At 42.7% G+C, this 23390-nt stretch overlaps 1 protein-coding gene across 1 annotated transcript in view; it reads right to left on the reverse strand.

Annotated features, from left to right (window-relative positions):
* Positions 1 to 23390, reverse strand: part of GABBR2 (gamma-aminobutyric acid type B receptor subunit 2) — a 926530-nt gene that overhangs the window by 490461 nt on the left and 412679 nt on the right. The window contains exon 4 of the mRNA XM_075062656.1: positions 16422 to 16523. Within this exon, the coding sequence (XP_074918757.1) occupies positions 16422 to 16523 (102 nt within the window). The remainder of the gene's footprint in view (positions 1 to 16421; positions 16524 to 23390) is intronic.

Raw genomic sequence — 23390 nt, forward strand, 5'->3', positions numbered from 1 at the left:
TAACTTATGAGCCAAAAAACTAGAGTTTTCAAGTGCTTAAGTAGCTCTGGAATCACAACTAAGGCTGCCCTCTTTACCAAACTTTGAAATAGTGCCCCTGGTTTGTTGACTCCCTCAAAAAATTCTAATAGATTGGTGAGGAATGGTTTCCCTTTACAAAAGCCATGTTAACTCTTCCCCAGCAAATCACATTCATCTATGTGTCTAATAATTCTATTATTTACTCTAGTTTCAACCAGTTTGCCTGGTAATGAAGTTAGGCTTACTGGCCTGTAATTGCCATCGCCTCTGGAACCTTTTTTTAAAAAAATGGCATTACTTTAGCTATCCTCCAGTCATCTAGTACAGAGGCTGATTTAAGTATAGGTTACATAACACAGTTAGTAGTTCTGCAATTTCATATTTGAGTTCCTTCAGAAATCTTGGGTGAATACCAACTGGCTCTGGTGACTTATTATTGTGTAATTCATCAATTTGTTCCAAAACCTCCTTTATCGATACTTCAAGTCTGGGACAGTTCCTCAGATTTGTCATCTAAAAAGAATGGCTTAGGTGGGGGAATCTCCCTCACATCCTCTGGAGTAAAGATTGATATAAAGAATGCATTTAGCTTTTCCACAATGGCCTTGTCTTCTTTGAGTGCTCCTTTAACACCTTGATCCATTCAGTGACCCCACTGATTGCTTGGCAGGCTTCCTGCTTCTGAATTACTTTTTTTTTTTCCCCGCTATTAGTTTGTGTCTTTTGCTAGTTGCTCTTCAAATTCTTTTTTTAGCCTGCCTAATTATACTTTTACAATTGACTTGCCAGAGTTTATTCTCCTTTCTATTTTCCTCTAGAGGATTTGACTTCCAATTTTTAAAGGATGCCTTTTTGCCTCTAATAATCTCTTACTTTGTTGTTTAGCCATCAGAGCTGGTGCTAGGTATAAGCAGACTAAGCAATTGCTTAGGAGCCTGAGCAGTTGAAGAGGGCCCCCTATTAATTATTAGTATGTGTTGTGTGCAGAGGTGGGAGAAATATTTTTGCTTAGGGCCTCCATTGGGCTAGCAATGGCACTGTTAGCCATGGTGGCATTTTTTGGTCCTCTCGCCTTTTTTTTTTTTTTTTTGTATTTGGGGCATACATTTAATTTGATCCTCTATTACTGTGTTTTTAAAAAGTTTCCATGGAGCTTGCAGGCATTTCACTCTTGTGACTGTTCCTTTTAATTTCTGTTTAACTAGCTTTCTCATTTTTGTATAGTTCCCCTTTTTGAAGTTAAATGCTTCTCTGGTGGGCTTCTTTGGTATTTCTCCCCTGCACGAGGATGTTCAATTTAATTACATTATGGTCACTATTACTGAGCAGTTCAGCTATGTTCACCTCTTGGACCAGATCCTGTGTGCCAGTTAGATCTAAATCAAGAATTGCCTCTCCCCTGGTGGGTTCCAGGACTAGCTGCTCTGAGCCATTAATGGTGTCTAGAAATTTTATCTCTGTATTCCATCCTGAGATGACATGTTGCTAGTCAAAAAGGGGATAATTGAAATCCCCCATTATTGTTGAGTTTTCTATTTTTATAGCCTCTCTAATCTCCCTGAGCATTTCATAATCACCATCACTATCCTGGTCAGGTGGTCAGTAGCATACTCCTGCCACTATACTCTTACTATTCAAGAATGGAATTTCTATCCATAGAGAATCTATTGCACAGTTTGATTCATATACAATTTTTACTATATTTAACTCAATGCTTTCTTTCACAATATAGTGCCACTCTCCCAAAAGCCCGAACTACTCTGTCATTCCTATATATTTTATATCCTGGTATTACTGTGCCCCATTGATTATCCTCATTCCACCAAATTTCTTTCATACCTATTATATCAATATCCTTATTTAATACCAGACACTCAAGTTCATCCATCTTAGTGTTTAGACTTATTGCATTTGTACACAAGCCATTATAAAATTTGTCAGCATGTAGTTGTCTGCCTTCCTGTGTTGTAATTGAATGGGACTTTCTTTGACTGTGTCTTTTCAGCTCCTACCTTTACTTTATCAATGTCTATCCTCTTCTCTTCACTAGGATATAGAGAATTCCTGTTAATAGATCCTCCCCAAAGGGATAGCACTGTTCAAACTATGTGCTCCTCTGCACCTGTTGACTTTCCTCCAGCTCTTAGTTTAAAAAATCTTCTATGACATTTTTAATGTTACATACACGTTCCGTTCTGTTCCGTTTTGGTTTAGGTGGAGCCCATCCTTCCTATATAGGCTCCTCCTTTTCCAAAAGGTTCCTCAGTTCCTAATAAATCCAGAATCCTCCTCCCTACACCATCTTCTCATCCACACATTGAGACCTTGCAGTTCTGCCTGTCTACCTGGCCCTGCACGTGGAAATGGAAGCATTTCAGAGAATGGTATGATGGAGGTCCTGGACTTTAATCTCTTAGCTAGTAGCCTAAATTTGGCCTCCCATCTGAATCTTCATCCTGTTTAAAGAGGTGTCAGATTTCCATCACTTTCAGAGCACTTGCTTGTCTGTATTTCCCCAAGCCTCATTCACATCTAGTGAAGTAGGCACCATGTTTTAGATGACCACAATGCCTCAGCATGAGACAACCCTACCCTCAAGTTCTCCAGACCGTTGAAGCCTCTGAGGCTGTAATCAAGAGTCTGTCCATCACAGCTGTACAATTGTCAAAATGAATGAATGTTGCGTGAATTTGCAGGTGTTCAGCCACCTGGAGATGTCAAAGTGCTCTCAATTAAGCCTGATGTAGTTTCCATGGCAAGCTTTCACACTGTCTTCTTCTTAGAATGCTAAATGGTTCTATTTAACCTCTAGATGTGACTTCAGTAGTAACACTTTTGCCCAGTGACTTAGGAGAGCAAGAAGTGCAGTCACTTCTAATACACTCTGGACATAGCATACAGAATTAATGCTCATTTTGGCAGTTCTGCTGATCTTATTCACCTACTCCTCAGCCCAGCTTCCTAGGAGTTGTTCCAGGGGTGCTGGAACAATTTTTATAGTGGGAGTGCTGATGATGGAAACCATGTATTTGGTGTTTGATATTACTACTTCAAGCTACAGGGTGTGGCAGCCCCACTAGTTACAGCACCACTGTGTTGTTCTGCTCACTTAAACAGGTAGGAATATGCAAAGAACAATTGAAGAAGATGATGATGAAAGTTACTTACCAATAACCGAGTTATCTGAGATGAGCATCTGCATATTCGCATACCCTGCCCACCTTCCACACTTTTTTGGAGTCTTAAGTTAAGACTTCCCAAATTAGTGGAGCAAAATGAAGGGCAGCTGGGGCCATCCTCACTTTTATACCCTTGGAGGTCTCCTGGCAGAGATGGGAGGTAGAATGGAAGAGCGGTTCCAGCAAACACTGCTAAACAGAAGATTTCAGTGGCTCCCGGCACAGGCACCTTGATTATACAAGGAGGAATATGCAGGGGCTCACCCTAAAGAACTCCAGTTATCAGGACACAATCTGCATTTTTCTTGTCTCCAGTTGCTGAAGGCTGCTCGGTTCCACTCAGGCTCTGTGGTTTGGTCCAGGGACTGCTGTAGAGCTGCCTTGATAGACAGACTCTCCTTGGATTTTATGTATAAATCCTTCAGTCATCTCCTGAGGTTTGCCATAGAGTAGCAAACCCTGAAATCCAGCTTGCTGATCTAATCCCAATCATTTATTTTTGCAGCCTGCTCAAAATGGCTTATCCAATCAGCCACTAGGCTTTAAGACCTTTAACAACATTGTAGTAATGGTGCCCCATGCATAAACTGTAGTCTTTATAAAGCCTTTGTATAGAGCCCTTTACATGATTGATTGTCAGTTTTGGAAATCAATTACAGATAGAGGGCAAGAGCCTGGAAGGAGCGGATTTCAGTAGGAACTGAGGATGATCATTGCCTTGTGGGATCACAGCAAATCAGTGGCATAGCTGGAATTTATAACTCAGGATCTTCTGACTTCCAGGTCTGTGTAAAGGCGACTAGACTTCTGCCATGTTCTAGGCAAAGAGGAACTAAACACTATCCAGCACTACTTTAAGCTGCCGGTTTTTTCCAGCAGTAAGGCCAAACTAGCTTTCTGATCTTGGCAGATGAGCTAAATCTTGTGTCTTCCTCAGACACTATGGTCCAGAAGATATTTCTTTTAGGTTCTCTTCCATTTACTGGAAGCTGTTCATTAATTAATAAAATGGAAGCTGCTGATATAAGTTGGTGAAGATGAGCTGCTCTGCTATGTAAGATAGCTCTCTACTAACTTGATCAAATTGCTTCAGGATATTTCCATGACTTTCTGCTAGTCTCTGCTCCAGCTGTAACATCAATCCCAAGATTTCATACTCAGATTACATGGCAAGCAATGCCTTCTTCTCCTTAAGTGGTGTAACCACATTCCTTAACGTAAAAAGTAGAGTACCAACAAATTTTGATCTAGAATAATCTTTTGTTTGGTGTGTTTCAGAAGTTCAGTTGCTCTTATTGACTGATTAAATCTGTATGTCTTTTTACAATGATGTTGACTGGGACAGAAGGACCTAGAAATCAGCCAGATCTCTACAACTAGGGATCTGGCCAGTATGGCAGAGTCACAAATTGGCTCTTATGCCTCCGACTCCATCAGCATTTGGCAATGGGAATGTGGTGGGGCAAGACTGTGCATGGCTGAAGATCTATTGCATTCTAGTAACCCTGGGGTTGTGGACACCCCATAGGAAGCTTGTATACTTTACAGGAGTGTGAAAGCTTGTGAAAAAATATGCCAGAATCAGGGCCTTCATAGAACCTACCCCAGAATTAGGGGAGCCACAGCCAGATCTCTTGCTGCTTCCCCTTTTAGCTGTATCCAGGGGAAACTAGCAGCAGCTGAGAATATAAGACATGTATGTGTACATACTATAGCTACCATTCATTATGACACATATAATGTGAGCTAAAAAGTGCACAAAAGTCATCTCGCAGCTGTTGGAGATACATCCACTTATTTGGCATGTTATTTATGTTGGCCAGAATGGTTCTGGTTCTATGTTCACCCTCTTCTAATGCAATGTACTTTCTGCTGCTGCTGTCTGCAGTAATCTGTGGAGAAGACATAATTTATTCACAACTAAATGAAAGCCAGTGAGCTGTTAGTGACAGAACTGTATTTCAAGCACTAGTAGTAGTCTAGAAGTCAATAGAAAAGTAGACCATTCCCCCTTCAGCAGCCTGCACTTGTCATGAAAATACAGTCTTCACATTCTAAAAAAATGCTAGGAATTACTATTCAACGGCAAGTTGCTCCACAAGGGATGTTAGTTATATGTAATCCACAAATCTGTGAAATCCTATTTACTGAAATGCACAGAAAAGTGTTCCTAAAAATTCAGAACACTGACAATTCAATCAAATGGATGACTGGGCTGAAAAGCCCTTTTAGGCCCTGATACTGCAAATAATTATGTACATGCTTATTTGAGTTCAGTGAGATTATTCCTGTGTGTAAATTTAAGCATGTGTATAAGTGTTTGCAAGATTGAGGGGTCTTAGTGTCCAAAGACTCTACTAGAAATATAAAAATGGTAATAATAACTAAAAATGCATTTGAATTTGACACCGTCATTGAAGTCCTCTGGACACTTTACAAAAAATAAGTAAAGCCAAAATCATATCATTAAGACAACAAATCTATCAAAAATGCAATATCCGAGCTAGTAAACAATCTCTTCTACATCCTATTCATTGACATATAAAACATAAAACTTGAAACAATGAAACTAAAGTGGAAATAGAACATTATCGAGCTTTGCCTAAATGCCAGAAGTATATTGTGCTGTGGTGTACTGCATTTTTAGGGGGAGACCATTCCAGATGTAAGCATTTGACAGAAAAGGAACCACTTCTCTGTCACAGAGTGAGCTGGTCCTTTAAGAAATCTGGGTCTCAATTGTGCTTGTACCAGGCTAAGCCCACCTCTGTAGGTATATGAAATGAGATAAGACATGTGATGGTGAGCTTGTGTCTAAACAACATCTAATGGGATGAGGGGTGAAGAGCAACCTGCAGGGACCTAAATGGAGAAGGACTCCAGGGGAAAATTGGAACAAAGGAGGACTCCACTCCTGGGGATCAGTGCTCTATGAAGAGCAGGAGGTCTGGCTGTGTAAGAGACCCTGGAAAGGAGGCACTGGACAGCTGTGGTTTTGGGGGTAGAAAGAAATGTTAAAATCTCACAAACTCCTCTCTCTCAAACTCAACTGCTGTCTCCTAAACTACAGCTCACAAATGAGCTATTTTAAGATGCCAACTCACAGGCAATTCATGTAACATAACAAAACTTGCCAGTGTTTCAAGGAATCCATAGATCACGTTGTATTTCTGTAAACCTTAAGTATTTTATCTTCCTCTACATATCCCATAATTGTAAATTTAAATGATGTTCTTTCAGAGCATACATTAATGTGTCTGTTACAAAGAAAGAGGTTTTAACTTTCTATTTTGATCGCTGTTACAGACATTTTGATAGTAACTGGGTGCCAATTTACCTATACTACAATTATACCTCATTGAAGAAAAGATTTCAATTTTGAGAAGCGAATGCTTAAGTTGCACATAGAAAATATATGCATGCACCAGAAGTGAATGAAAATCTCATAATCCCCACATATAGAATAGACGATTGCCTTGACAAGCACCCATTTATTCAAGAAGATGTAAATATGGGTTTTGTGTACTTAACAGGTGAATATCTGTAATTAGCATGTAAAGCCCTGACCCTCTAAAATTCTTCCAGTTCCGCCAGAAGGGAGATCTCAATGTTATTCATTGGAATTCACCATAGAAGGCAGGATATCTTCTGCAATACAGGAGGAATTTTGAAGGGCCAGTACTGGAGGCCCCTATTTTTGAAATTTTTACTTTTTCATCATTTTTTGCAATGTGAACAAGAGAAGCAGAAATAGATGGAGGAAAAATAGAAAGATGCGGATTCTGTTGTTAATATGAATTAAAGAACTGCTTAATCATTTTAATCTGCCAGTTAATAAATGACATACTTGTAGTATACACAGCAAACACATTGACTAATATACTTCTCATCTCAACTTTACAATTAATATTAGTGGAGGACCTGTCTCATTGTTGAAATTGCTATGGGAATCACTTCCTTGGAATATGTGTCCAATCTAACAGTAGATTAGTTAGTGAGGGGGCAAAACAAAGCATAGGTTGATAACGTGAGGAAGGCCTCATTTGGTCATAAGCATCTGGAGATAATCAGGTGTTAGGACCCTATAGAGATGCAGAGTTCTTCCGCTGATTTTCTAAGGGTATAGCTACACTGCACTTAGAAACCCATGGCTAGCCCATGTGTAAGAGGGTGGGGACCTCCTCCCAGGTCCCACTGTCCATTGTTTACCCCCTCTTTTTGCCCAGTTGGCAACACTTGGGGAGCTCACTGAGGCAACCACCCACAGATAAAGCATCAGCTCCTTCTCTTCCCTTTCCGTTGCAAGGGAGGAAGATCTGGCTGGAACAAGGTTCTGTTTCTCAGCCAGCCACTGGATATTCAGCTTTGTGGGCTTAGTCTCTCAAAGTCTATTGCCCTTTCAGTGGGTTCACCTTCTACCCCAATTCCTTGGGTGTATTGCTTTGCTGTCTGTCAGGGTGGCTTCAGGAGCAGTATGTCTCTTGGCTGTCTCCTCCTTGGCTGGCCTACCTCTGTTACCAACAGTCTCTGGGTGGATCAACCTTCTTCCTGTTCATCTCCCTTCCTTTGGTAAGTTTCCTCTTTTAAGCTGCTGGTCCTTCAGGGTGAACGAACCTTGCAAGTGTTCCTCATTGGAACCCAGAAGACTTCATTAGTCTCTTCCATACCCGTGTGAGGGCATGTCCCTTCACATACCCCACCCCTTAAGATGGCCATTTGGGTTTAGGTTGTCTCCATTCCTGATCTCTGATTAAAAGAAACTGGCATGGTCCTTTCCCACCCTGTGTTGTACTCAGTAACTACTTGTACAGCAAGGTACCATATTATATGTGGATTTGTATTCCCCATGGTCTGGATCCAGTGTAAGGGTGTGTGATCAGTGACAAGAGAGAAGGGGGGACACAACAGGTAATACCTGAAGGTGTCTATTTGGTAGTTAATGCCTCCTTTTCAATAATTATGAGTTTTCCCTAGGGAATACCTACCTACTTAGGTGTACCGCTGGCTGTTGTTCTCTGAATTTTTGTGAGAGGACAGTGCTGAGACTGACATCTGAGGTATCTATGTGTAGTATGAATTCCCAAGAAATCAGAGCAGAATGGCATAGGTCCCCGGCATAGTTGTGTTTTTAGTTTCTGAATGCTTCCTCCTGCTTTCCATCCCAATGAATTTTCTTTAGGGTTGTTGACTTTTATGAGATTGGTAAGGGGGGTCTTCACTGAACTGAAGCTTGCATAAACCTCCAGTAATATCCTGCCAGGGCAAGAAAAAGTCTCACTTGCCTCTTCATCTGGGGGATGGGGCATACTGGGAGGGCCTGCATCTTGTCGACCATTGGCTTAATAAAGCTATCTCCTACACAGTACCCCAAATAAATTACTTTACCCATAGCCAACTTACATTTCTCCAGGTTGGCCTTAAGTCTTGCTGCCTGTAGGGCTTTTAACACCGTCCTTAAATGCTCCAGGTGGTCCTCCAAGGTGGGACTATAGATAATAATGTCATCAGTGTAGGCCGGTGTGTACTGATGATGGGGGTTGAAGAGCTTATTCATAAGCCATTGGAAGGCAGTGGCAGCCTCATGGAGGCCGAAAGGCATGGTCTTAAATTGGAAGTGCCCAAAGCGGTGGAGAAAGCAGTTTTCTCTTGCGAGGAAGGGGATAAAGGGATATGCCTATAACCTTTTTCAGATCAACAGTGCTTAAGTGCTTCATCAGTCCCAGCTGTTCTAGTAACTCGTCCACCCTTGTCATTGAGTAGATGTCAATTTTATGATGACATTGACTTTTCTGAAGTTAATGGAGAACCGAACTGTACCATCTGGTTTAAGAATAAGAACTATGGGCTCCTCCATTTACTTCTGGATTCCATAATCACCCCCATCTCCAATATCACTCGTACTTCCTCTCAGACTGTATCCCACATCCTTTGTGGCAATGGTCTAGGGTTCTCTCAGACTACCTGGCTTAGGGTAGTCTCCAGATGATGATTGACCAACCACATTCTCCCTGGGCAGTTGGAAACTACAAAGTCCCCAATTAGTTGGAGGAGTTGTTTCCTTTGTGCATAGAAGAATTCTTCCCCCCTCCCCCAATACGGTTGCTGGAGCTTTGCTGCTGGGGAACTGGAACCCCAATTCTGGTTCTGCTGGAAAAGGAGTTATCAGCAGGGCTTCCCACACCATCCAAAGTTTGAGAAGTTTCACATGTTAGACTTCGGTTTCCTTTCTCCTCCTGGGTAGCCTTATCTCATAGTCCACAGTCCACCACTTTGAACAGCTCCTGCCATCGAGTGAAGGCAGCAGAAGAAGAACACGATCACCTGGCTGAACAGTCCATAGTCATGCCCTTTTACTATAATTTTGTTCCTGAGTGTGTTGGGCCTTCCTCAAATTCTCCCTAATGAACACTCCTATGTTTTTAAGTTGCTCCCTTAAACTGTAAGATATATTGGGTCACGCTTAAGAACCTGATATCTTGTTCTTCCCGCCTTTCTTATAGCAAGTCCAGGATGCCCTGCAGTTGGTGACCATAGAGAAACTCAAATGAGGAGAATCCTGTTGAGGCTTGTGGGACCTCTCTTACAGCAAATAGGAGTAGTGGAAATAGCCAGTCCCAATGCTTAGGGTCATCACTGACAAAGCGCTTCAACATCCCCTTCAGGGTCTTATTAAACCTCTCTAATAGACCATCAGTCTGTGAGTGCTACACTGAGGTCTTTGGGGACTTGACCTTCAAAAGGGAGCATAATTCCCATATCAGTTGGGAAGCAAAGTTATTACCTTGGTCTGTTAATATTTTGCTGGGAAGCCCTATGCATGAGAAAAGCTTCAAGAGCTCTGGAACTATAGCTGTCACTTTTAGGGAGCAAAGAGGAACAGCCTAAGGATACCTGGTTTCACAGTCAATAATCACTAGCATGTACTGATGCCTCGCTGCAGTCTTTTCTAGGATTCCCACCATGTCCACTCCTATCCTTTCAAATAGAGTATCATAGGGCCAGGGCCAGCTCCAGGGTTTTTGCCACCCCAAGCAGGGAAAAAAAAAAAGGCCGCAATCGTGATCGAGAGCAGCTCCACCGCGCCACTTTCTTCTTCGGTAGCAATTTGGCGGCAGGTCCTTCCCTCCAAGAGGAATCGAGGGACCTGCCCCCGAATTGCCGCTGAAGAGCCCAATGGGCCGCTCCTTCCACTTGGCCACCCTAAGCACCTGCTTGCTGAGCTGGTGCCTGGAGTCGGCCCTGCACAGGGCATGGCTTCTCTCCTCCTTATCGCTGCAGAAGCTGCAGGGACTCCAGTGGTTGTGCCTTCACTGTACCCTTTTATTTTAAGTTCCCTCCACCATTTCTACAACAAACCCTGTTCAGCAGTCTATTTACAGCATGAACAGTACTTTTTGGCCCTCTCCCCAGGACCTGAGGTGAACAGAGATCTCCATCCCTTGAGGCCTCCATGTAACTGGACTCAACTAGTCTGGTCCCCTCTCCCTCCTCCTTGGGACTTCCTTCCTGCCTCTTTATCAACCTTGGACTGATGGGCTAATTGACTTCTTATTCCATCCAATCAGCCAGCCTGATTGTCTGATTACTTCCATCAGCTTTCTCAAGGAGAACTAATTAACATCTGAGTGATCAGAGTGCAGGCTTACCTGTTCATACCCTGCACTTTGTCACAGGGAGTCTCAGTCAAGGGCAGAAGGACCAAGGGTTCTGGCTAGTTGACAATCTGGGGAGGAGGAACAGTGTTCTCTCACTTCATGGTGTACACCTGGCCAGTAGAATCGGGCTAATATCTGAGCCAATGTCTTCTCTCTCTCCAGGTGTCCCACACATGGGATATCATGCACCAGCTGCCATACACCCCAGCAATGCTGGCATGGTACCAGCAGCCAGGCCATCACCACCGCAGCTTGCTGATTCTTCTCAATTCCGTACAAGCACTCCTTCCTGAGTGCAAAGTGAGGGTACCATTTGCCTCCCTGAGACTCTGTTACTTCTCCATCTATGGGGGCCAGTTGCTCAGATACATGGGTTAACAAAGGGTCATTCTTCTCTCCTAGCACAAAATTCCCTCTCCATAGGAGGGCTTCCAGGTCCTGATAGTCTGCCTCTTCTTCCTCTGTGTGGCCCTGCGGAGGGTTGAATGGGATGTTCTTTCCCTGGAGTAGTTGGCTTTCTCAAGGCTTACCAAGCTCTCGGAAGTTGGTGTCACCAATTGGCCCCTGTTCTCACTTGAGCCTGAGCCTGGATATTAATGACTCGCAAGGTAAGCCAACTTTTCTGTATAGGCTCTGTCATAAACAGATGGTTAAGGGTTAATGTCTCTTTTACCTGTAAAGGGTTAACTAGCTCAGTAAACCTGGAACACCTGACCAGAGGACCAATCAGGAGACAAGATACTTTCAAATCTCGGTGGAGGAAGCCTGGTCTGTGCTTTTGGCGGGTGTTTTGATGTTTTCTCTGGGTTGAGTAGGACCATACATGGTATACAGACTCGTTCCAATTTTTCTGAAACAGCCTTTCTGTTCCGAATTTAGAAGTACCAGTTAGAAGGCGGTTTAGTCTTTTTGATTGTTTTCTTTATTTGAAAAATGCTGTTCTCTCTGCGTCTGAGCTTGTTTTCTGCAGCTTGTATTTGTGCTGGGAGGATTCTCTTAGTGTCTATAAGCTGGAAAGACCCTGTAACATTTTCCAGTCTTGATTGGTACCGCTGACATTTTTACTTTTTTTTTCTTTCTTTTGTTAAAAGCTTTTCTTTTTAAGAACCTGATTGATTGATTTTTTTTTTATTTCTTGTGTAAGACCCAAGGGGAGGGAGTCTGCACTCACCAGGTAATTGGTGGGAGAAAGGAGAGAAGGGGGGAGAAAAAGCCTGATTTCTCTCTGTGTTAGGATCACTGTTTCTCTCTCAGAGAGAGTCTGGGAAGGGGAGAGAAGGGGGAGAAGGTGAATTACCTCTCTGTTTTAAGACTCAAGGAGTTGAATCACAGGGATCTCCCAGTGTTATCCATGGAGGGGAGAATCTGGGAGGAAGAAAGGAGGGGAGGAATGGTTTATTTCCCTTTATTGTGAGACCTAAGGGGTTTTGGGTCTTGGGGTCCCCAGGGAAGGGTTTGGGGGCCAGAAAGTGTCCCAAAACACTATATTTTTGGGTGGTGGCAGCTCTATCATTTCTAAGCTAGTAATTAAGCTTAGAGGGGTTCATGCAGGTACCCCATCTTTTGGACGCTAAGGTTCAGGGTGGGGAATCATACCTTGAGAGGCTCCCAATATCAGTTGTAACCTCTGGCTCGGGTAGGTCTTGACATCACTATGGATACATTGAAGGTAGAATGTGGTCTTGGGAGTGGTGTCACTTCACACCGTGGAGGGCTGGACCACTATCTGGCTTCAGCCAGAGTCCAAGAGTCCTTGAATCAGGTTCCCTTGGACCATCACAAGTACCATCAACTTGGGGAGAGGGAGGGTCGTGCCCACGTTTCTGACATCCAGTCCTGGATGTGCTCATATTCCATCAGTGGACCTCCCTCTTTATGTGCCCTGTCTCCCCACAAGAATAGCGTGTTAATGGGCTGGGGTTGCTGGCCTCTTCCTTAGGCTGGGGGAAGCTTGTCTGTGGGCTGCTGGCCAGACCTTGGACTGTAGCCCCGCTTCAGTTGTCTGGGGTGTCTGGTGGTCCCAGTGGTGGTGTTGCATTGATGCTCAGCCTCCTTGTCCCCATAAGGCTGCCTTGGCACTGAGGAATGCTGACCCCCTTGGAGAGACTGCTATTGATTTGGCTCACCCTCCCACCCCCGTCCCCCTTGCCCTGCTGATGTCCAGAGTTATTCTGCCTTTAATGACTCTTCAGCTTCTACAAAATCGTCCATTAACCTGATTACTTCTCATAGCATCCCAGGGCAATGCCGTAATACCCACTCCTGCCTCAGCCACTTGAGTTCTTTCAGTCCTTGTGGTTGTTATGTGTCATTCCATATTCTTTATGAAAATATGCTTATAATATGAATATGACATAACTGAGATGTACTTTATGCAAGATGGCTCATGTGAGATATCATTGGAAAGGTTTGATTTACTGACTGTGATTATCTAATCTGTATGCCTGTATCATTTCTGTATCTGAAGTTAGGATTATTGACTATGTATCTGTATTTCAACTATGCTACTTGGGGTGACACCCACTGCTAACACTTCAGGTACAAGAATGGAAAAGCCAGACAGGGCGGATGGCCCATCAGCGAGGACAATGGACTGTGAAAAGCTTGGCCTTCCTGCGGACGCTCCATACCACCACTGACTCATGAACGCTGTGATCCTACAGAGTCAGGTGGTCTTGTCACTTGATACTAAAACTTTACCTGAGACTTCTTGTAACTTTCCACTGTAAGAGAATGGGGGGAGGGATTCACATTTGGGAAACAAAGGATTCCCATCTTATGTAAATCCTATTTAAGGGTGGGGAGGAAGGCAACCAGGACTCCTCCTCTCCATGGCCAGTCTGCCCAAGAAGAAAGACTGCAAAAGGGAAGGCAAGGGGGAATCCAGACTAACACAGGGCTCCAGTCTGAAAAGGAATAGAACAGGAACTCTAAACTACAGAAATTTTGAAAACTGCCTGCAACAGAATCTAGAGTGAGGAATACTATTTGTAACTGATTTCTTTAGTGAAACTAGCTTAGTTTGCATGTTCGATTTCATTTGCTTAGTAATCTGCTTTGTTCTGTTTGTTACCCCTTTTACCACTTAAAATCTGCCTTTTATAGTTGTGTTTATTATTGAATCCAGTTACTAGAACTTCTCTCCACATTGAGGGAGGGGGAGAATTTCATAATATATCTTTGGATCAGCACTCCAAGGGAGGTGGACATCTGAGCATGGGAGCAAGTCCCTGAAGTTGAGTCTCCCCAGAACTGATCTGCAGCTGGGTGTGGCCATGCCTGTGTTAGAGGAGGTTTTAAGAGCCTAGCTCAGCAAGACTGCTTAAAGGGGGCCCATGCTGGCAAAACAGGTAGACTCAGTGGTATCTCAGCACATCAGGTGGCTTCCCAAGGGGTCCAACCCGTCACAGTGGTAACATTCGAGGTCATCCCCGAATGCGGTATCTCTTGGCTCTAAACCACTGGCTGTGGGTCTTTTCCAAAATATCCAAATAATTCAAGATAGCAGACTTTTCATTTGCTTGTAATCCTTTGCCTCCTCTGTGCCCAGATTACAGTAGGTAGCCTGTGCCTGACCGATCAGGTATGGGATTAGGATAAGAGCCCATTGTTCTTGGAGGGACTGGGCTGTCAGTGCTACCCTCTAAAATGTAATTAAAAAGGCTGTAGGGTCATCTTCTGGTCCCATCTTGGTGAGCTTCACTGGTAAAGGCAGATAGACCCCTTAAGTGGAAGCATGACCCCACCCCATTCCTCCCTGCAGGCATAGGGCCAGTACTATCTGCTGTAGCATTTCCTTTTGGAACTTCTGCTGCTGAATCATCATGATCCGGGTACTTCTATACAAAGTGAGGCAGCCCACAGTAGCAAGTCTCAGTGCCCAGCCTAAAGAACACGGGGCTTGCACTATTGCACTAAAAGTAGCTGACAGTTGTTGTGGCTGGGGCTGGAGTCAGGCTCTGAAGCCAGGCTTGAAGGCTTGCTGTGTAGACAGACCCATGGTGTCAAGTACTAGAACCCTGTCTAGAAATGCAGACCTATTTTGACAACTGTTGTTAGCCAGTCATCTTAGAGAGATGAGGGAGATGAAATTCAAGGCAAGGACATAGAAAGCTGTCCTGGGAGATCCATAGGAACAGCTAAATTCAGGAAGAAGATTAGCACTTATGGATTTATGTTTTGTTGCTAAGAATAAAGGGAAACCCCCTGAAAAAGGATAAGGTTTGGATGCTGACCCTGCATGTGCATGTGCTGTGTTGAGAGCCAATTAAATATTGTTTGTTAATGGGATAAAAACAAGCTGTCAAGAGAACACTGAGATTGTATAGTTATGCACTCAAAGAAATGACAAAGTTACGGTTACACAAAAACATAAACTCTGCCCCTCGTGCCTTGTTTACAATAAAGCCTTTAGTTATATGATCTTTGGCTATTTGCTGTTTAAGGGCTCAATTCTGTACCAGTGAAATTAAGGGGAATTCTTCCACAAACTTAAATGGGCGTAGGACGGAGTCTTACCTCTTGGGCCTCCCTAGCCCCTTTTCTGTTGGCTTCAGCAAGCCTCATTCCTGCAAAGACTTGCATATATACTTAACTTTAAGCATGTGAATAGTCTTGTTGAGTTTGTTGGGACTACTTGTATGCTAAAAAGGATGTGTTTAAGTGTTTGCAAGACTGGACCCTAGGCCTGGGTTTCCATTTCCTGAAGCATATGTGTTTGGCATGAATAACAGCTTAATCCTTGCTATTTAACAATAGTGGATAAGTGTGTGCAGGCGTGGGCATGGGGATGGGTGGGGGAAAGAGTTCCTTACAGTTCTTGTTTTGGCGTATTCATGTTTTCTATGACTATGGTATTGTTGGCTCTGCATTTATGTGATTGTCTTTTAATTTTGTAACAAAATGTAAAGGGAATTAAAAACAAGCAAAACAGTTTCTATTACATATTCATTGTAATACTCTGACACTCAGTTACCATGTATCTAAGAAATCACTGTAATAAAATAAATCAGAATGATAAATAATTTCAACATCAAATTTATCCTTGAATAATTTGCTTTCTAGGAAACAGAAAATATAATTACTAACAAAGAACTCAGTCCAAAACCAACTGAAATCAATAGAAACATTTAGACTATATTCAATGAATGATTTGGACATAAAGTCCTTTCAAAATAAACCACTATTGGATACAGGTATGTATACATCATCTAGATTTAGGTTCCCAGTGTAAGTATTTAATATTAAATGATACATTTGTATGGTTTAATAGGTAGCAACTTCTAAAAGCCTATTTACCTATTTCTGTGTTCAAATTAGGCACAACGTGAACATTAAATATGTAAAAGATTTCACTGACTGGGAGCATGACTTGGCCTCAAAATGCCACTCGTTAGTACTATTAGATCTTTTGGCAAATATAACTTCTAAATTAATCCTGCTTTATCAGTTTTCTTGAAGGAAAAAAATGTAAATAAACCAATTAAATGTTATGACAGATGCACTGCCGATACCTTTTCACTCTTCTTCCTGATTACTCAGTCTACATTACAGCAATTGCACATACCTTGAGCTTTTTGACATTGGTGCAGGGATCATTGGAGAAACTCTCAGTATCTGAAATTTCAATGTCTTCACCATACAGAACACTGGTCAGATCGTTCCTCACCTGTCACAGAATGAGAAAAAGGTAAAACGAATAAAGGAATCCACAAAGGAGGGAGCAGACGGACTCTCTTGGATCGCCATAAGAAGATTCAAACACATAAAGGGTGATATGTATACCAATTTTCTTTTTTCCCTTTAGAATGAGACTGTCGCAGTTCAGGACAACTGCACCTGTGTTTCCCTCCTCATAGTCCAGCAAGGGCACCCACTCTCAAGCCTTCAGCTGCCCTGCCATCACCTGTATTGGCAGACACATGTGCCTCTTTCCCTCTTAAATGGGGCTTTTCCATACTGCACACTTCCCTGCCTGCACTGTGAATTCCCCAGCAAGACAAACTTTCTAAACAGGACTGCTTTGTCTTCTCCTCAAAAACTATAAACCGTGTCATTGCCACAATTAAGGTACCACACAGCTCTTTCTAAGCAAGCACATTTATTCTTAAGGTGAAAGCATTGCAGAGAAAACATATCGGAAACAATTAAAGAACCTATACGGATGCTAAAAAGTTACCGGAGATCACCTCAACCCCAGCAAGGACTCTGGCAGGAGATCGGTCTTTCAAACCCCACCAAGAAGTTTTTCTGTGATCACAAATTCATGAGAGCTCTCATTCAGAGCAAGCACCCCAATGAATTTGTGAGCCACTGCTTTATCCAGTTTGGGCCCTGGATGTTGTCCTCTTATAACAGGTGATCAGCAGACAATGGGTTTATCCTCAGAATGTAGCTACAAAGTTTGGGTCCAGAGGTGAGAAGTTGCCATACCCTCCTCTCAACTATTTCCTGGGAAACCTAGTCAACTAAAGGTTCATTCTTATCTGGATATTGTTTAAAAAAGTCTTTTGAAGCTCAGAAAACTCAACAGCATTTACATTACTCTTGTCTCTTCCCTAGTGATGTTTCATACAACCCCACAATAATCCACAAAAATTTGCATTTTAATACAATGAACCCCTAAGATGCTGAAACTTAATTCAATAAGGTTTAATTTAATTCAGTGAGGTTTGTCCAAGATATTACAGGAAATTGCCATATCTGTCACAGTGACCACAGTGTTCCATATATATATATATATATACATATATATATATATATATATATACATATATATATATATATAAAACTGTAGATTCATAGCTTTATTCTTAGCAATAAAATGATTATGGCCAACCTCCTACTTTGCATAATGATAGCTAACTGATTATTAACAGCAGTGAAATTTGACAAGAATTCATAGGGCTACATTCTCTCCTGCAGCCAAAGATTCACTTGATGCCAGAGAGTGGTGGATGGCAGTAACATCAGGGAACCAGTTATGGCTCCTAGCCTCAACCCCAATATGAGTTAAAGCACCCTAATTTATGCTAGTGGAGGATTGGCCTAGCATACTGGAGTTCTGCAGGGCACGAAAAGGGCCAGATGCCCTGCAGTATGCCTCCTATGCTAGGAAAGAAGATGACGTGGTTAGTACAGGAGTTGGGTCCACCAGCTTTACACCTACCAGCTGAGAGTTCTCTAATCAGGAGAACTCTCAGCTGTCCAGTTATGGGGGAGGGGAGGGGGGGGAGAGATAGCTCAGTGGTTTGAACATTGGCCTGCTAAACACAGGATTGTGAGTTCAATCCTTGAGGGGGCCATTTAGGTATCTGAGGATTTAGTTAGGCCTTGCTCCTGCATTGAGCAGAGGATTGAACTAGATGACCTCCTCAGGTCTCTTCCAACCCTGATATTCTATGATTCTAGAGCAAAAAAAATCTCACTAACCTACACAACCACCAGTAACTAACATAGTCAAACAGAACCAGCTGAACTAGTATTAGTTGAGTTCTTGCATCTGGAAACAATCAAAAAGAGAGCCATAATACTGTCATAGTGGGTCACTTTGCTAGGTTTCTCCAAGCCTATCCTACCAGTACCCAGTCAAGCAAGACTGTGGCAGACAAGATCTTTGGTTACTTTGTTTAAGCATTAACATCTTTGGCAGTGTATTTAGTTATATATCTTTTCATATCAAGTGACATGCTGGTCAAAGCACTTACCTGCACATTAGGGTTTTCCAGATAATATGTAACTCTGGAATTCAAGTTAGCTAATTTTGCTGTGGTATTGAATCTTGAAGAGGTAAAAACATTGCATTACAGGTTACTACAATAAACCTTCAGAGGTAGTCACAAAATATGTTGGTTTCAGACTGTTTCATAGCTAGAAACCCCAGCTTCTGAGAGTGAAGGTGATAATTCTTCTTGGCTGTAATGTTCTTGACACATAACCAATGACTCATAGTTTATTTTCTTGATATTGGTATAGGACTGCACCTACTCCCTTACTGAAAGCATCCACAGGGGTCAAAGGGTAAGATAAAATCAGAGTATCCTGTTATTGATAGCTGTACCTGGCAGTCAATCATTTGGTTTAAAACATTTAATGTTGCTCAGTTCATTTAACCAGCTAATTGGAGGGTATTTGTCCAGACACCTTTCCTTTTCCTTTGTGTCTTCTGCTGCTTATGTGTCCACTTTTCAGGTGCTTTTTGTCAGATCCCAATGGAACAGACAAGAAGTCATACACTGGGTTTGTTCAAGAAATGTCTTGAACATACCTTTGATAGTAGGTACAAAACCACAGAGGCTTAGGAAGTTCCTCTATCGTAGGGCATGTACAACTACTTTGTCCACTGAATCCATCTTATAACTTTCAGTGTACACCACCATTCCCATATAATGTACCTTACTCTAAAAGAGGTTAGATTTAGATGCCTTCAGCTTAATTCCATGTTTTTGTAACCATTGTGCTCCTTATATTTTTCCTATGTTTTTCAAAAGTGCCACTGCACACAAGGATATTCTTCAGATATGAAATACGTGCCTCACCCCTAATCTTAGCAAGGTATTCTTTCCTACACCTCTGGAAGTCAGCAGATAGTTTTGTTAAGTCAACTGGAATGCTACCAATTCATACAGACCTTAAGGTCTTATGAAGGACTGTGAGGTAATAACTTTGTTTAACCATGTGATGGGGTGTTTGTCTCAGGGAAGGGGTTAAAAGCAGCTGAGGGAGGCAGTGCATGGAGCAGCCAGTCAGAGAAAGACTGCAAAGAGCAGCCAATCAGGGCCCAATGGTCTCGCATAAAAGGCAGCTGCAGGGCAGAGCAGGGTCAGTTGCTGTAGGAAGCCCAAGGAGAGAGGACTGTGTTCCTAGCACAGCTCCAGGAAGATATCACCTTGGCCAGAGTGGTTGCTGGCAGGGACCAAGGAAGTAAGAGGGAGCTCCTGGCTGGTTGCTGGGATGTGCTGTCTGGAGGCCCCGAGAGGTGGACGAAGAATGTGCTGAGGCCACAGGGAAGTGGTACAGGGAATTGAAGCAGCTCTGGTGGAGACATTAAGGAGAAGCAGCAGGAGACTGCTATCAATAGGGTCCCTGGGCTGCGACCTGGAGTAGCGGGCAGGCCTGGGTTTCCCCTACTCATCACTGGTGAAGTGGTTGGACTATAGAACTGGGAAATACTCAGTCCCCAGAAGGGGGAAAACACAGATGGTGACGTGGCTAGAGGGCAGAGTCATGAAGAGGACACGGTGGTTCCTGGACTGAGGTAAGTCTGCAAGAGGAGAAGGCAATGAGAGAGGCATCATCAAGAAAGTGTGCACGGGCTGAAAGATCTAATCCTGGAGACAGACAGCAGGAGGTACTGCTCACTTTCGTGAGTAGACTCCATCACAAGCTGTGAAATATTATTGATGTGTGTCCTTTTGATCTAAGAGAGAAACAGGATTTACCTCCAAGCCCCTTTAGAACATTTTGGATTCAAGGATGGGGTTGTGTGCAACATATGTTCTTCTGCTCAACTCTGTAATCTATGCAAAGTCTTAAACTATCTTCTCTTTTCTGCACACATACCAACAGTGGGGAATAGGATGAATTTGAATTTTTTTTTTAGGAGTTTTTTCAGCTATTCCTTTATCTTGTTACACAGTGAATGTGGCACCCAGATGAAAGTCTTCTGAATGGTTTTCTGGCTGTATAACCTGATATGCATCTCTAGATCAGGGATCTGTTCCTTGTTTCCATCACCTCTGGAAAAAACTTTGTATTTTTTCAGCATTTGTTGAGCAACTTGCCTCTGTGCCTCCAGTAACTGACTCAGATTAACTGCTAGTTCAAACAAACCTTGATCAACCCCCATGCTGAGAGGCTCTTCTTTCTTTGTTGGCTTAGTCCATGAACTTTGGCACTAGCATCTCTTTCTTGTAACACTGATTCCACCTACAAAGGTCTTATTTGCTGAACATCCAATACAATTTCAGATCTGGTCTGCTGTAGGATTTCCTGCACTGCTCATCCCTTCAAAATAATATGTTTTGATGGATGACTGACAGGGATATTTATACAGCAAGATAGTCCTCTGGGTATTTTGACTAATGTCTCTTTGATATCCAAGTTCTAAAGCCCTGAGGAGCAGCATCTTGGCTCAAGCACTGCTGTTAAACTTTCAGTATCAAGACCTGCATAGGCCCAAGCTATTACATTAGTGGTTTTCCCTTTGGGGATAACTGCATCCCTTTTTCATACTTCATATATGCACAAATTATCTGAATAGTTATTTCTGATTAAGTTCAAAAGAGCTTTCACTTTTGTCATTCCAACATGAGGAAATGTTCATTCCATGTTGTTATGGGGACTAGGTACTGGTTCCTTGCTGGATTAATTGTGTCAGTGGTGTTTGACTGTCTCGTCAGCAACACTGTAGCCTATTATCTAAATTTCTAATTCATGTGGACTGACCAATATAGGAAGAATATGAAGACATTATCTCTTCAGTTAACTGAAACAGGACTTCAATTCATCTTCTATAATGAATTTGAGTCCTGTTAGCAACTTTAAGTTCAAGACAAACTTCTACTTTCAATAACCAAAGCTTTTAATAAGCTTTTAAAATGTCTCAGAGATTATCCACCAATCATTGACTTGAGACCATCACACCTGCAATCATATGTCCCATAAAGTTTGAGTTTTTATTTTAACAAAATACCACAGTGTATATTTCTTTCCAACTAAGATAGCTATTCTGGCATGCTGCTTGGGTGGCAGATGGCAAATACATGTTGGTCCTATTGAATAAAACACAGTGCTCTCATTTTTGTGACATTCCTGCATGATATGGAGGTTCTGTATAGTCTCAATCCAGATATGCAACAATTGCATGATTTGTTCCTGGAGGGGAATGCTGTCTTTGCAACCTGTGAAGTTCCACTGGTCATACCTGCTCCCCTCTGCCATTTCTCTCTTGGTTGGTTTTTGGCAGGCTCATCAGTTTTCCCCTTGAACTATCTCATGAGGATCAGTCCTGGGCCTCTTGCTGTGATTACTGCTTTCATGCCCTCTGCTTCACTGCACCCCTTTCTAATCCTACTTTCAATTTGATGAGCCAAACGGCTAAAATTTAACCTGTTCTTTTTCTGGGCCTCCTTGCTGTAGTTGTTCTGTTTTCAGCCTGCAGCCCAGTTTCTCTGCAGATTTCACTTCTTTTTTTATTTTATTTTCTAGCCCTGCCTCCTTTACACTCTCTCTCTCTTTCAGACTGAGACTTTTCCTGCCCTCACAGCCCTTCTTGGAGCTTTGGCTGCTCTGTCTCTCCTTGGAATGCCTGGTCTGGGAGTTGCTGCAGTTCCTGAGGGTGAGGAAGACAAGCCCTCATATTTCACTGCACAGGAATCTCACTTCATCCTGCTGTTTCCTTAGCTTTAAAGCAGATTTTTTTTCTCTTGCTGCTCCTGTGAAGATGTCCTCTCTTTTTCTATTTCAAGGGAATCTGCGCAGGGCCTGCTCCAGCTTTTTCGCTGACCCAAGGGGCGAAGAAAAAAAAGAAGGCCGCAATCAGCTGCACTTCGGCGGCTGCTCTACCACGCCGCTTTGTTCTTCGGTGGCAATTCGGCGGCTGGTCCTTCCCTCCGAGAGGGACCCACCGCCGAAGACCCAGATGTGCCGCCCCCTTATGTGGGCCGCCCCAAGTACCAGCATGCTGCGCTGGTGCCTGAAGCCAGCTCTGAATCTGTGTCTCCTTACTGAAACTGCTCTTCTTTTGGCTCACAGGCCAGTTCTGTACAAAGCTACCCTCTTAATTATGGGGCAGTGATAGATGGACCATAGTTAAGATTGCAATATAGTGTCTGTTTTAAAGCTGAATTTTGCATCTTCTCAAAAGCCCACCGGTAGTCAGATCAACTTGAGAATTGGTATGCTAGTTGAGAGACTGGGGTGCACATTTGAGTTCATTTGGTCAAGAGGTTTATGAGATACAGTCCCACTCCTTCAAATGATCTGTTTTTAAGATCTCCATATTCTTATGCTTGTGCAGAAATAATGACTATCTGAATGTTTCCACTGCAATGTAGTGCCCAGCAACAAAAACAGGCTCCAAAACCTCACTGGTATAAAATGTTCAACTGTATTTGTTGTTCTTGTATTTAACAGTACAGCTGAGAGGTTCCCCACAGGAGGGAGGGGCAGATGTGGGGTAAATATCCTTTGCAGCAGATGGTACAGTGAATAGGAACATGAGTTCAAATCTCTTCTTCCACTGACTGCTGTTAGTATTTCTGTATACCTCACAACCATCATTAAGTCTCCATATTTTTATCCTAGGGGAGGCAATTGTCATTCCCCCAATTTGCAGATAAGATAATTGAAAGGTTGCACAAGGCACAGCTAATATAAAAACCCACAGCACAGAACTGTCTTTTTGTTCTGCTTATCCAGTGCCTAGCACAATGGGGCTCTTGTGCATGACTCAGGCTCCTAGGTGTTACAATAACGTAAAAAATCTGCCTTGTGAAATCTTTACCAAATCTGTGTGCTTGGCTAACCTCCACAG

This window comes from Chelonoidis abingdonii, chromosome 2, assembly GCF_003597395.2.
Source record: "Chelonoidis abingdonii isolate Lonesome George chromosome 2, CheloAbing_2.0, whole genome shotgun sequence".
Classification (NCBI taxonomy): domain Eukaryota; kingdom Metazoa; phylum Chordata; order Testudines; family Testudinidae; genus Chelonoidis; species Chelonoidis abingdonii.